Here is a 14,075-nt window from a genome sequence, read left to right on the forward strand (position 1 = left end):
TAACCGATTCAAATAGCTTTCCAATATTATAACTTTGCATTACTTAGCCGGGAACAATAAATAATTTACCGCGCTACCAGCTCTTGCCTGAATTCCTATTACTATAATTATAGTGAATATTTTGGGGCGATGTTTTCTGCATGTATGCATGTATGTACATCGGACATACATACACGATAAAACCACTAATATATTACTTTCACTCGTTAAATTAAATAAACAAATAAAAATTACACTCGGTATGAATGATTTTCTACTAAGTGTGACGACAAATTAGGCACAGCATTTAAATGGGGACTAGATTGATGGTGAAGTATAATTGTCATACCTAGTTACTGTTACTGATTTGTGTATTGTCGAGATGGGCTTTATGGTACAAACATCTTTTCACGCGATACACCGCAAACCGCCATTAAAAGTAAAAATTACGTATAGTGTTACACTTGATGCAGGTTCTCAAGGTAACATAGAAAGAATGAGGATGAATAGTCAGACAATTTATGTACACAAAATGAGTTTTTATTTAATTCTATATCTTGTTTAACAATAAGAAAGCAATCTTTTTACAACATTGTAAAAAGTACATTGCCTGCTTACTTCGCTACAATAGCTTTTAAGTTTATTTATAAACAAAATTAAAATAATCTTACTGTTAAAATGGTTGGACATGGTTGATTGCAACATGTCGGGATGCTCTCCAGCTCACAGAATAGGAGCGAACCTAATCTTGTTTTAAATCAATTTTTTTTTCTTTTGTACAAAATGCAGTTTGTTTCACAGTCTTCATTGGCTTGTTTTATCGATCATTTTATCATCAATTCCCATAAGTTATATGTTGTTCATATACTGATTGTGCACACACAAAATTACCCGAAATCAGGACGTATGATCTTTAGTTTTGATTATTCAAGGTTAAAACCGATCTATTTGCCAGTTATATAATAGTATAACTCATTCTGCTGTCAAATAGGACCGCTCAAGTAGAGCATGTGGGTCCCATTCAACAGCATTTATAGATTGAATTTATTCTGTATAATAAATACCTCATATTAGATAAATTATCTTCAGATAAGATTTGCGGTTCCAATTTGCCTAATTATGTCATATACAACAGCCAAACTGCATAGGGCTATGAGTACAATTGATATACATCATTACAATCCATCGAATATTCAAAAAATGAAACCAGTATTGCAACATTCTAAGAATATGCGAAATCAGCGTCAGCATACATCTTTATATTTACTATAATACTTGACACCTGTGTAGAAATTAACTGCATCATTCAAGCGGTTTGTTCGGGCCGTGCTTTTACTTTTTTTCTGTCTTGTCAACTAGTTATTAAATAATATTATCATTACCATTACTATTATCATTATTATTAGGTGAAATACAAATTTATACAGAAGAGCTGGGCTATATTATGTTATTTTAATGATTTCATGTACTGCAGTATATTATGTTAATATGGATGAACGCAAATGAGAAACTATTGCTGTGGACTGTTTTTGATGGGTTGTTTGCGCTGTTGTTGACGGGGTTTAATGGAATGATGATTCGTCGAGTTGTGAGATTTGTTATAGGGCAGGAAATCTGAAACAAATGAAATAGTATGATTAACAATAGTTCAATGAGTTACGTTCATAAATACAGTCCTTGTGGCGTAACACTACAATCTATGATGGCCCTGTGACTGAATATGCTATCACGCTTCTTCATGTAGTACTCTTAGTACTCTTGTGACTTTTTAAGGCTTTTAATTCTACAGCAGGTGTTTTGTGTTGTTCATCAACACTGTGTCTTTGAATGAAACATTAATATCACCATTATCATTTGGGTCACATTAATCAACAAAGTTAATGTTCAAGGAACCAGTCATCTCTAAACAAAAAAAAAAACATTTGGCGAATTGAGGAATCTGAGCAGGCCTATAAGCCTTCGAAATTAGTATTTCGAAGTTAATTATGCAGACGCAGCAGAAGTGAGAATATTGTCAAATTAAAGACAATTAAGAAATGGTTAAAATTTTATCTCCTAGCACAATGTTATATTTCTTTTTCTCTATTTATTGTAATCTGTCAGCAGTTCAACACTTCAACAGGTGACCATGAATGTCCAGCTCACAGAATTCGCAACTTATTTAGAGCAAAATTTTGAACCATCATAATTCGGCCATACAATGGCGAGCTATATTCAGGGTTCTAATATTGATTGTAAAAAAATACATACACTAGAGCCTGTGCTCACCTTATATGTATCAATCAGAGGACTAAATAGTCTCATGCCTCAAAATTTGTAATTAACATATTCATTAAAGTCAACAATTCATAGACAGATATAACGGTCAAGTGAATTAACCGACTATGCAGAGCTCGCACACCGATTCTTTTCAACTTTTCATGCCAAGAGTTATCTATTGATTTTAGAGCTTCAAAACATTCATATCTACCTATCCAGTTACATTAATGCATGTTACTCAGGTTCATGATAGTTCATGATAGTTCATGCAGCTTATTAAGGCATCATGAACATCTGGTTTCGCATCCTACCTTGGATTGCTGGAAAAGTTGCAATTTCTCAATCATCAAGGCATGAAATTGTAATGTACTAATTTAGAACACTCACCAGTGGTTACAATACAATTTCTGCACTGTGGTTGCAACTTAAGATTTCCTTAGTAAGGTTGGTGCCTTTGGTTCTGGCGACCGCCACCCCTCTGCTTGCCGCCGTAGCCTGAGCCTCCTGAAACACACGCACGGCGCACTGTTAGCCCACGTGATTGGAACCCTTAAATCCTTCCACCGATTTCAGATATTTAGAAATCTATTCAACATTAATCTGGTTAACTCTACCACACGCACACAGTGACAACCAGTTTTAAACTAAAAAAAATAATGTTTACGAAAGAGGCTGGCACGATAATTAAAGGCAATAGAAATACTACATAGAGGCTACAGGCTAAGGTAGTAAGCGTTCGGCTGTGTTCCTATTCCAGTGAGAATACTCTCCTCACTTGTACAATTTCTGGTCTTAAATGATTAACTGAAATAAAATCGGTATTTTTTAAAAGAAATTACATACTCATGTTGCAACTGTAGGGGCTCGTTCATACAGCTGTAGTCGCATGGTGCATAAGAATAGAATGACTAAAAGGATTCTACATTAATTACACCACAAAGCAGGTTGTCATGAAACAACCTTGCGGCAAATTGACAATGTTTACAATTGAATTAACGATTTGCTACATGAATTCAGGGCAAAGTTACGATACTTTTTGATCAATTTGTAATGGTTTCCTTTATTCTTGACAGAAGAGAAAATTCCAGCAACTTACAGGTTGCAAGTTTCAGTAATTCTTCCACTGATAAAGGAACTGCTTTGATCTTTCTAAATGTTATTCATCTTTGCCAATCATTTTTACTGTGGATGTGAGATAAAAATAGACACACTGATTCTGAATGAACTGAAACTCAAAAAATGTATGGATAAAAAGCATGTAATTGTGAATATCATTGAAATCACAGGATATAAAAATATTCAAGGAACGTGTAGAATAGCCTATGAAGCCCAAGTATATATGGTAATTATTTGGCTTGTAATTCTCAATTAAAAGACCAGAAACGTGTATTCGGAATAGGTGGTTCCAATGAAATGGAAACACAGGTTCGTGGGTACAGAACACAGGCACAATTCAAAGTTTACTATGCAAACCAAATTAATTGTGTCATGAATATATCACAAGCACTTTTTTATCATCAGATGGGATGCTTCAAATGCAAGAAAAAAAAAAATATTTTATGCACATCGCATGAATTGGAATCATAAAAAGCATGGCAGTAAAAACTTACTGGAGTATAATGTTACAGTAAAATAATGAAAAATTCATGAAAAATTGATAGTGGAATGATTATTTTGCAGTCAAAAATGGCACGACGTACAGATTTTATACTTTTGTGTTCATTCTGTACAGATTTCATTTCACCTATTGGGCCATGGCGCATATTTACAACAGTATGTTCGCATTTTATTGTGTCAATGAAATTATGAAGTATTCTGAATTTGCATCAAAATACTTTTTCTCTGGTAGCTTTCAAAATAATAAAGTTCGAAATTGTATATAAAAGTTATATTGCAATATAGGCCTTGGCATACATGATACACAGAGAAAATTGGTGACATGGATTAACTAATAGTAGATAGTGAGATGTATGGAATCATTGCAAGTAGTCCACTTTTCCCAACATTCTCTGTATATTCATCGGAATGAAATATATGAGTATATTTTTACGAATGCATGGCTAAAGTAACGCTGGGTTGGAATAGTTAGCAGTAACCACTGCGTGAAGTTCCTTTAAGCGCTTACTGTTTACTTAAGGTCCAGATAGAAATCAAGTGCAATACAAAATAAGATTGGCAATTTAATTATGTTACTACCAATCAACTCAGTGAATAGTGAAAAATATTGAAATTTAATCAAATGAATTTTCATTTTCGTGTGATCGTTCTGCTTATACTCGTTCAATAACTTTGAATCTCATATTCTCATTACTTTTGGCAAATTATCATTTCACACAATACATATAAACGGAAGTGCTTTCATTGCATTTACAGTAATTATGGATCCGAAAATTATATTGACAGTATTGAATCATCCATGTAGGTATAATATGATTTTCCAAATTATTTCGTGAATAACAACATAGCAATTCAATTGATCGAGTTGTTACACATTGTGTTATTTTTAATGTGAACAAATTTCTCAATTATTTAGAGGCAGAGGAAAATATTAAGTAATGAAAGTTTTAATTCATGAAAGGGGAATGCTGGAAAACTACTTATTAGCAGGCACAAGGTTGGAGCGAGGAAATAAATCAATGAATGTCTGAACGGAATAAAGAAATTCAAAACAATAAACAAAAAAGGAACGCTAAGGCGTACCTTTCCCGCGTGCACCACCGCGCCCACCACTGTAGCCACCATCGTAACTACCACCGCCATAGCCATAGCCGTCTGCATTTCATGGAACACACGGTATAAGTGATGCAGTCAGTATAGCCGTACTGTTCCAAAATTACTTTTAGCGCACTGTTCTCACGGTCAACGATTACGTAAATTTCAAATATTTGGCCATGATCATATATTAATGACTTAACAGTGAAACTATCCACCAATATGTATGTGTTGTCAAGAACCTGCACGAAATAATGTGTTGATATTTACTCTATATGCAAATGCTAACAGATCACTAAAATGGAATCACAGACTAACACAGAGCCATTCGATCGTTTCACTTTTCAGCCACAACTTTGAATGTAATCGGATGCAGACCTCAAAGTCATATGACCGAAAGAAATCTTGAAGAGATTTATACTTCGTTGAAATAGCACTATGATTTCCACAAAGAAATTGCAATTTACTCAACACGCTATTTCAACACAAATTACTCAAAGCCATGATGCCAATTTTCCTTTATTACGCAATCGTTTCCAAATACAGAAAGATCACATTTATTTATGATCCATTTATAAGTCAATTAGTATTCTCTACACTTGCGAATGATCTGACATGCATTATTCTGGCATGACGAGGTCGATGAAGAACTAAAATGCTGAATTGTATTTTCGCATTCAAATCGATAAATATACTGTATATATCAAGACCAGTTGATAAATAGATGAAATTCAAATACAGGATCATAAGCCATAAACGTGACTGCCAGCTGCCATACTGAGAAAAAAGAATACCATCATCATGACTAATTACCCATTTTCTCATCATGGATGCGAAACCTGTTCAAAACCAATCATTTGAATAAAATCCATGTTTTTCTCATAGCGCCGTGTGGTGTGCTGGTAGGTTTTTTGTTTTTAAATGACTAGTTTATCAAGATGCAAATTCGAATACAATATACTATATTAGTATAGTAAACCAAGATCATTTCATTTTCGTACGAAAACGAGCGATTCATATGTTGTGACGAATTCTACTTACAGAAAAAGTCTATACCGGGTGCAGATTCCTAAATTTTTAACGGGTAGAGACACAGGTATATTAGGGATACTGCCTCGGTACACACTTATGATATAAGTCGAATTAGTCACTTACAGCTTTTCAACGAATAAACAAAATTCGGATTTTATTAGGTAAGGATTCAATTCATTTTCCGAAATATGTTCCACGCCCAATTTGACTCATCTTATCTTTGTTGCTGTTTGAATAGCTTGAAGATTACCCAAATGCTCATGTATCAATATAAGGTCGCTGATAAAAAGCATCGCGAAAGAGGCTTATTCTAAAATAAAGCACGTAATTTGGCTAATTACTGTAATGAAATTACATGAAACGAAGAATTTCAAACAAAGACATGCATCGAGGGATTATGATAGGACCGAAAAGCAGGAACGAGGGGGTATACCATTTCGTACTCCGTGTTATCCTGTACACTTTGTTTTTATATTTACCACATAATTGGTTTCATATATAATTATGTTACAGTGATTGCGTGGATTTGAAGTCAGTGAGTCTGCAGAATTTAAAGAAATTCTTTTTTACAAAACAATAAATTCTACTAATTCACTGACATCAATCAGTGAACGTATGAAAGATCGAATTTATTTTTCAAATAAAGAAAATTTAACTACTTCTAAATGAAATGTAGGTACATCAATTCCAGAACACATTTTTCTTTTGCCGATAAGACTTTAAGAACACAAGGAAACGTCAATTTTTCAATACGACAAAAAATTGTACAAAGATTGAACCAATAATAAAAATAGTTGGAACAGCTCATCTGGCTTCACACTTTCACTGTTACATATTATATTCTCCTAGTGTATTGTTAATAAGTTATATATTCATTCATTTATAGCATATTAAGTAAATATATTATAACAAGGCATCAAAGAATATAACGTATATAAGATATAAGTTAGTTGGTCACAGCGTAACACGATGGCTGATACCAGGGAAGTACATTAAAAATGTTCAGGGTACGTTCTTAGCTCCAATCTCTTTAAATATGTTCAATACATAAACATTTCAATTGGATGTGCAAAGTGAAGGTAAGGTAAATATGAAAAAAAAAAAGGAAAAAAATTACCGTAAGTATTTTGTAGAACTACAAAACGAAAACAAAAGAATTGAATTGAAGTAATTAATATTTTAATTCAGAAGTATTCGCAAACAATGCGAACATAATTCAAAGTTATGTGAACAGGCTCTTTATGGTAAACTTGATTTGAGTTTTCTGAATAATGAGTCTGCACGCTAAGGTGAGATACTTGAATATCTCGTAAAACAATTAGATCCAACAGTATTCAAAGAATTACCAACTCGAATAGCAGAGCAGTCTCATAAGGAATTCTCATTCGAAGTACAAATATCCCATCTATATTCATTACAATATAGTCATTCGAACCCAAAACCATTTGCCTGTCTCAAGAGAGCACTATATACAGAGCAGACACATCAGCCATGTTGTTCCACCACCATTCCACATAAAAATAGATTTCACGAATAGTACTAACAGGACGGTGTTCTACGTAAGAGATCAATGTAGTATAACAATTAATAGATAACCGTTGAAAGAAAAAAAAATATTAAAAGTAAATTGAAAAAAAAAAAAAAAAATCTTAAAATTTTACGATTAAAAAAAAACTTCCGTTCGTATACGCGCCATATTCAAGTCTGCATACATAGAATCATCCTGTTTAAAATCGTCTTAATATACAAGTTTCCTTCGTCTTAAAAATAGACCAACAATGGCATCTGCCGCGTATCTAGTGCTTCAATTAGTGGCCTGTCAGTTGCAAGAAGGAAAATCAATAAATAAATATATATATACATGTATATATAAGTATGTCGTGTGTATAAAGAACTATAAAAGTTTTACTAAAAATTTAATAGTCAATATTACCGTATCCACTGTAGTCGTAGCCACCATAACCGCCATAACCACCGCCATAATAGTCGTATCCACCTCCATAACCATCATAGCCACCTCCATATCCACCCTGGCCGTAACCGCCGCCGTAACCGCCACCGTAGCCGCCTTGACCCCAACCGCCTTGACCGCCGAATCCTCGGCCTCGTCCCCCTCGACCTCCACGTCCTCCGCGACCTCCAGCGCCACTGCCACGCATGCCACCCATCCCGTCGGGTTTGGGAGTTGCTTTCTTTACGTCAACCTGCATCCAACAAAAAGTCAATTGTATAAAGTTCAAGCAAAATCGATCATTTTCTTTGTATGAAAAATATTCGTAATCTCATCTTCTCTAGCATACTCCTTGGGTTGAGACATGATTGATACGACGTAATGATAAGTAAAGACAAATAAAACTAGACGACATATTGTAACTAGCTTCGTATATGATAAGAAGATGGTTAGCGAAAAGTAAGCTCAGTTATCTTAACTGATCTCACGTGACAGAGCCATTCTGCCATCCGAAGGTGTCCTAAGATATCTACATCATTGCTTACTTCAAGTTCATTGCATGAATATTGATAACGAGATCAGAATATAATAGATAAGATAGGGTATCTATAACAGGACAACATTGTAGAATATAAAGAAGAAAACATTGCGAAGAATTTAAGGTACTTAAATGTAATTGCAAATGACAATAGCAGGCTCGCTTGGTTTACAGTGACACGTACCTCTTTTCCGTTAATAGTTTGTTTTGGTGTTTTCAATAGTTCATTTACTACTTGTTCCGATTCAAATGTGATGAAGCAGAACCCTTTCCTCTGGTTCTTTGTCTTATCAAACGGCATCTCTACTTCAACAATCTGTAAAATATGGTACGAGAAAAACAATTAATACAAGTTGATATCGTATTAAGTTAATATTCTTTAAGTGCAAAACTTTCGCATCAGGTTTTGAAGTAATCATCACATCAACTCAGTAGCAGAACTGACTAAAGTGTTTTTGTCATCACAAAATATGAAAAAAAGCTCATTTACAGAAAATATCCAGTGATATCAAACAAAAAAGAAGTAAGATGAAAACAAATAGGTCATTCGAAGTTTCAAATAAAATTGATGTTAAATAAATGTGGTATTTCAATATCTACAAATCTATCATGAACAGATCGTCTTCTCATTGTGACTTCGATGCTGAAGACAGTCAATTATTGTGGAAATACTTTCACACATGGAATATAATGTTTGTGAATAATTTTGAACAATAATTCATACAAATACTTACAGAACCAAATTGGGAAAAGAAGTTTTTGATGTCGTCATCGGTCAGTTCTGTCGAAAGACCTCCAACAAAGATCTTTCCATGACGAGCCTTCGCTTTTTTGGGATCAACTTTCTTGTTATTGATTACGTGATCACCAGCAGCCATGATCTGTAATAAAGCAGACAAGGTTCACATTAGACATTTCAGACAGAAAAATGAAAACTTGACATTTCAAATAAAGTTCAGCTGCCAAATTGTCGTCACTTACACTCAGTAGCAGAACTGACATTTTAGTTTCATCACATAAACTAGTTGTTTTGTGGTGTCATATATTGAAAAACAGTATATTTTCTGAGGACCAGAATAGTTACCTTATCTAGTGATTCAGCTCGAGCAAAAACAATGAACGCGAATCCTCGAGACCGTCCGGTGTTCGGATCTGTCTTGACGTTGATACTTTCAATATCACCATATGAACCAAAGTGATCTCTTAGCTCCTCTGAAAGTTGAATGGTAAATTTACGTTGAAAATTGAACTTTTGTGTCAATATATCATTATCATGTTAAAAATTAGACTCGAATAAAATGTACTCAGTATTTCTATAACAATCTCATGTAACAGTGCCATTCTGTTATCTGAAGGTGTCCTAAGATGAAACATCATTGCAAGTATACAGTTTTTCTTTCAGTTTATATAAACTTTGAGTCTGATTATCAAACGAGGAACTTGATGAGACATAAGTTTTAAAAACATCATATTAAAAACCACACTTACTGTCAGTAGTTTCCCAGCTAAGCCCTCCGACGAACAATTTTCTGTGAATGACAGAAAGACAAAAAATTAAATGAGTGAAAATTTTTATATCTACAATGTTCAAATTCCTAGGCTTTGTAAACTGCCAAGGAATTCAACTTCATAGAGAACATTTTGCAACATAAATTGTTTCATGCTTGTGATATTTGGATGTCAGCAAATTCAAATGTCTCCGCATACTGTGCAAAAAAAGATCTGCAATAAAAATGATGAGAGGTACGTAGCATAGCAACAGTCATATAGTTCTTTTAAAATTAGTTGTTTCGTCAACAATTTATATTGAAAGCCGCGTACCACCTGGATATGTAACTTTTACTGTCAAATACATTTTCATACAGTGCAGCATATTGTATTACTTTTCCCCAAAAATTATTTCAGATAAATTTTGAACTACCACTACTTTGTATTTCTTATATCATTTCTTAAATTTAGTTTAATAATTGTTCAAGCTACAAATTTTGTAGTTACAGTAAAAATAATAAAAAGTTTCTATGTACCTATCATTGAGAGACTCCTGGTTCGCTCCACCCGACCTGCAAAGCAATTCAATGATTTTATTTTACCAATGGAATTTTCAACTGTAGGTTTACTAGACTAAATGAAGCGAAGAATTTGTATTATATTTCCCATTTCTCAGTTTGAAAAATGACTTGACATGAAAAGAAATGCTTCGACTTAACCCCTGGAAGTATCTAGAATAACTGTAAAAATGTTAATTTCTTTATTTTTAGTTTTACCAATTACTAGTTACATATTATACAAATTTGCATAGGGCTATTATCGGAAACGGGGTAATGGGCAACTTTTCAAAACAATACAACAAAATAGAAAATTTATTATATATGTATTGTACGATGTTGGTAATATATTTATATATAGAGGTATGGATATTTAATTTTAATGTTAGTATAGACAGCCGTGACATAACTCTACAGGCTGCAATTTTGAATAAAGTTGTGTTTGGGTGAAAGAAGGAGGGAAAAATGGAAAAAATATTCCAACAATACCTAAGGCTATGTATATATTATACGAACCTTGCATATACGGAATCAGTAGGTATGCATTTGTTCAAAAGATAAAGTGTAAAAACAATACGAGAATGCTGTTTTAGACGCATTTGAAATTTCACATGTGCACTTGCCAATCGTGAAATTTCGTGGAGAAAAAAAAAAAGAAAAAAAAAAAGAAAAAAAAAGTAACTGCTTAGCAACGACGAACAAAAACTTGAGAAAAAACACATGAAAAATAGTGTGCTGAGCAAAATTTTCACAACAGTCAGTGAAACCCGAGCAATACAGTTACAACTCCAGTTGACATACAGCTGCGCCTAAAGGAAACAAGAGTCAACTTTGCCAAGTTGGAATAAGACCGTTGATTAGCCCAAATAATTGACAATTGGTAGATAGGTACTGCAACTCGATTGAAAAGCTAAAAAAATTGTTTATCATTATTTAATTTATTATTTTTCATTGAGTCATGATTATATCTTTCTCTTTCTATTCAAATTAAAGTTGTGATATTTTATAATATCTCTCTTTCTCTCAGTGTGTTGATTATCTGTATCGATAATTTGTTTATATCATCTAGGGCTGGTGATAAATACCGTGGGCACCAGTCACTCGCCGGTACTCAGTTGTTGGTCGGGTCACGGTTAGCCAGTTGCGAGCCGCCCGCCATATTTGCACGCAGTCGATTGCCACCTGCAGACCAAGCCAGATAAACTGGGTTAATGGCATTTCGACCTATCGGAGATGTTCACATTTTCCCTAGTGACTCTGTGCTTTGGTCACGCCCAAATTGTATTTGGAATTGACATCGGACTCGTTGAAATTGACATCAGATCAGATCATAATTGACTCTACGCGTGACCCAGCAGACAAGTGTGTGTGACTCTGATTCAATTTGACTCGACTCGACACAACTCGACTTCCAGTGCTTGTGCTGATGTACTTGAACTTGACGTTGACTTCTCGCAATAATTGACAGAATTCAATTCTCAATGCCTCGTTCACTGATCCCAGGTAAGGATAATGGTCAATCGTTAAGTATTGACCAATCTGAATAGCGCTGTAAAAAATTGAGGAGATTCTCGGCTGGCCAAAAATGGAATCAAAAAAGTTACACTCTAAAAATATTACAATTAATATCCATGTACAAATTTAGTAACAAACAAATTACAGATTCTTACTTATCATAATTAAGTACAACTATTAGTAGATAGAAGAAAATTAGAATTTACACAGTTACAATTTTCCATACAATAGTAAACCTTGTAAAAGCACAGTTATCAACTAATAAATTATCAATATCATCATATTTTATAGTTACCTTGATTTCATTTGGTAATGTGCAATTATTTTTTTCGTTTTTTTTTTTTTTTTTTTGTTTCAATTTACTACACAATTCAATATTTTGGAGCGCCGGCTGTCAGCCATATTTTTCTACGTTAAATATTTTACTCGCGCCCCTCGACTTATACCGATTACTCAAGTGTACAGGTAAGAGATTGTAACCTAATATTTGGCCCAATTGAAAAATCCTTACTTCTAACTTTTAAAACAAATATCATAAGAATACTTTCAATGGATCATTCAACAAAATCACATACTATCACTCATACCATCAAGAATATCTAGATAATCAAACAAATTTCAACCAGACCTAACAATAAAGTGTAATATGAATGGTCGTATAATGCATTGCTAATTTTCGAGATTGTACGATGGCGTAGCCAAGAACAAGTGAGTGTGAGAAAGTTGGACTCGTTTAATTAGCTAGATTCCACAAAAAAAAAGATTACAACTTCTCTTCCCGTACACAAGACTTGAATAGATTAGAATATAGAATGCTTACCCGTAGTACAAATGTACCCCAAACTTTATCATTATTTGTGAATCCAAAGCTGTAGGGATGTAAGACAACATTGAGCCTAAGGCCCAATAAATCACCTTCAGAAATGATAGTAAAGAAAAAAAAATTACAATCTATTTACAGAACATCGCGCGCAATAATTCAACTGCTAAATGCTGGAAATCATCCTGCTCAAGGTCCCGTTATGCTGAAAATGTAAATGTTACGCCGCAAATTGATGTCCTTAAAAACTAATTTAACAAACAAATGATCATTACGTATAACAGTTATTTAAACAATATTCTAGGCTATGTATTTAAAAGATAAGATGTGAGATCATAGTAGAAAATTGACGTACAGTTGTTCGCAACAAAGGAAACCCAAGCCAACTCCCCGCCATTTTAAGTGTGCGGGCGCGTCCGCGGCTTTAGCCGGCGACTCCATTTTTTTTTCATTTATAATTTCAACGTAAATTTATTTGCAAGTATGTAAAAATATTCACCAAATAATATACTGAAAACAATATACCATCAAGTGGTGTGAACGGATTTGGAGGGAAATGCTCATGTAAAGTAGATGCAACTGGATATTTAATAACAGCGTCGTGCAACCTGGAACTTCCCTCCATTTTGCTTTTCATCGGTCAGAAAGTATTAACTACATCGGGGTCTTGAACGACCCCGCATCTAATAATAATTGTTCAGCAGTTGTAGCAAAGATTTAGGTTTGTAAGAAAAATAAACAGTACGTGTTCTCCCTGGGTAACTGTGTTGTGTATTTTTGTCAAGTTTACCTGTCTTCCTGCGATTCTTGGCCATTTTCTGTAGCGTCACCGCCACCGTTTTCAGCATCACCATTCTGTTCAAAGCTCTGGTCCGCGATGTCTTCGCTGAAGTCCTTATTCTCCTGATCAGCCATTTTGGAGTATTTGTTTGGTTTTTATTTTAACGTAAAGTTGACGCGACTTATAAACTACGCGAGATAACACCACTTAACGTCCGCACCGCTCGGCTGCCGAATGGAGAAGACTGAATGGGGACAGCAAAATGGTGATTGTGCGTCACACGGGACGCGCAAGGTGTTCTGGGTATTCGCTTGCCTCTCCCAACCAATCGGATACCTCCTATAGCAGTTTCGTAAGGAATAACTGGTCAATACTCTTCACCGAAGGGGCATCCGTTAGAAAAGTGGGGAGAAGTTCAACGATGGAACCAATCAGATCGCTCC

The 14,075-nt window shown here is 34.4% G+C and overlaps 1 protein-coding gene across 5 annotated transcripts; it reads right to left on the bottom strand.

Moving 5' to 3' along the window:
- Positions 1–497: 497 nt before the first annotated feature.
- On the bottom strand, positions 498–13,884 carry LOC107220616 (RNA-binding protein squid). 5 transcript variants are annotated; one of them, XM_015659280.2, is made up of 10 exons: positions 13,642–13,884; positions 10,496–10,531; positions 9,960–10,000; positions 9,556–9,683; positions 9,206–9,352; positions 8,656–8,787; positions 7,916–8,186; positions 4,939–5,010; positions 2,626–2,742; positions 498–1,593 (listed from the first exon to the last, which is right to left on the bottom strand). In XM_015659280.2, the coding sequence occupies exons 1-9, from the start codon at positions 13,764–13,766 to the stop codon at positions 2,675–2,677; spliced, it is 1,020 nt and encodes a 339-aa protein (XP_015514766.1). In that variant the 5' UTR covers positions 13,767–13,884; the 3' UTR covers positions 498–1,593; positions 2,626–2,674. The 5 variants fall into 5 exon arrangements, with proteins under 5 accessions (XP_015514766.1, XP_015514768.1, XP_015514769.1 ...); XM_015659282.2 differs by lacking the exon at positions 10,496–10,531; XM_015659283.2 differs by lacking the exon at positions 4,939–5,010 and having other exon boundaries at positions 13,642–13,882.
- Between the last annotated feature and the right edge of the window lie 191 nt (positions 13,885–14,075).

Source organism: Neodiprion lecontei, chromosome 3 (genome assembly GCF_021901455.1).
Source record: "Neodiprion lecontei isolate iyNeoLeco1 chromosome 3, iyNeoLeco1.1, whole genome shotgun sequence".
NCBI lineage: Eukaryota > Metazoa > Arthropoda > Insecta > Hymenoptera > Diprionidae > Neodiprion > Neodiprion lecontei.

What these genes read in the sequence shown, in the direction of transcription:
- LOC107220616 (XM_015659280.2), bottom strand. Translation starts at nt 13,766, where the DNA reads ATGGCTGATCAGGAGAATAAGGACTTCAGCGAAGACATCGCGGACCAG. An exon ending in CAAGAATCGCAGGAAGACAG is followed by an intron (nt 10,532 to 13,641) that starts GTAAACTTGACA and finishes ATTGCTTTGCAG; the next exon opens with GTCGGGTGGAGCGAACCAGG. An exon ending in CTACGACTACAGTGGATACG is followed by an intron (nt 5,011 to 7,915) that starts GTAATATTGACT and finishes CATGAAATGCAG; the next exon opens with ACGGCTATGGCTATGGCGGT.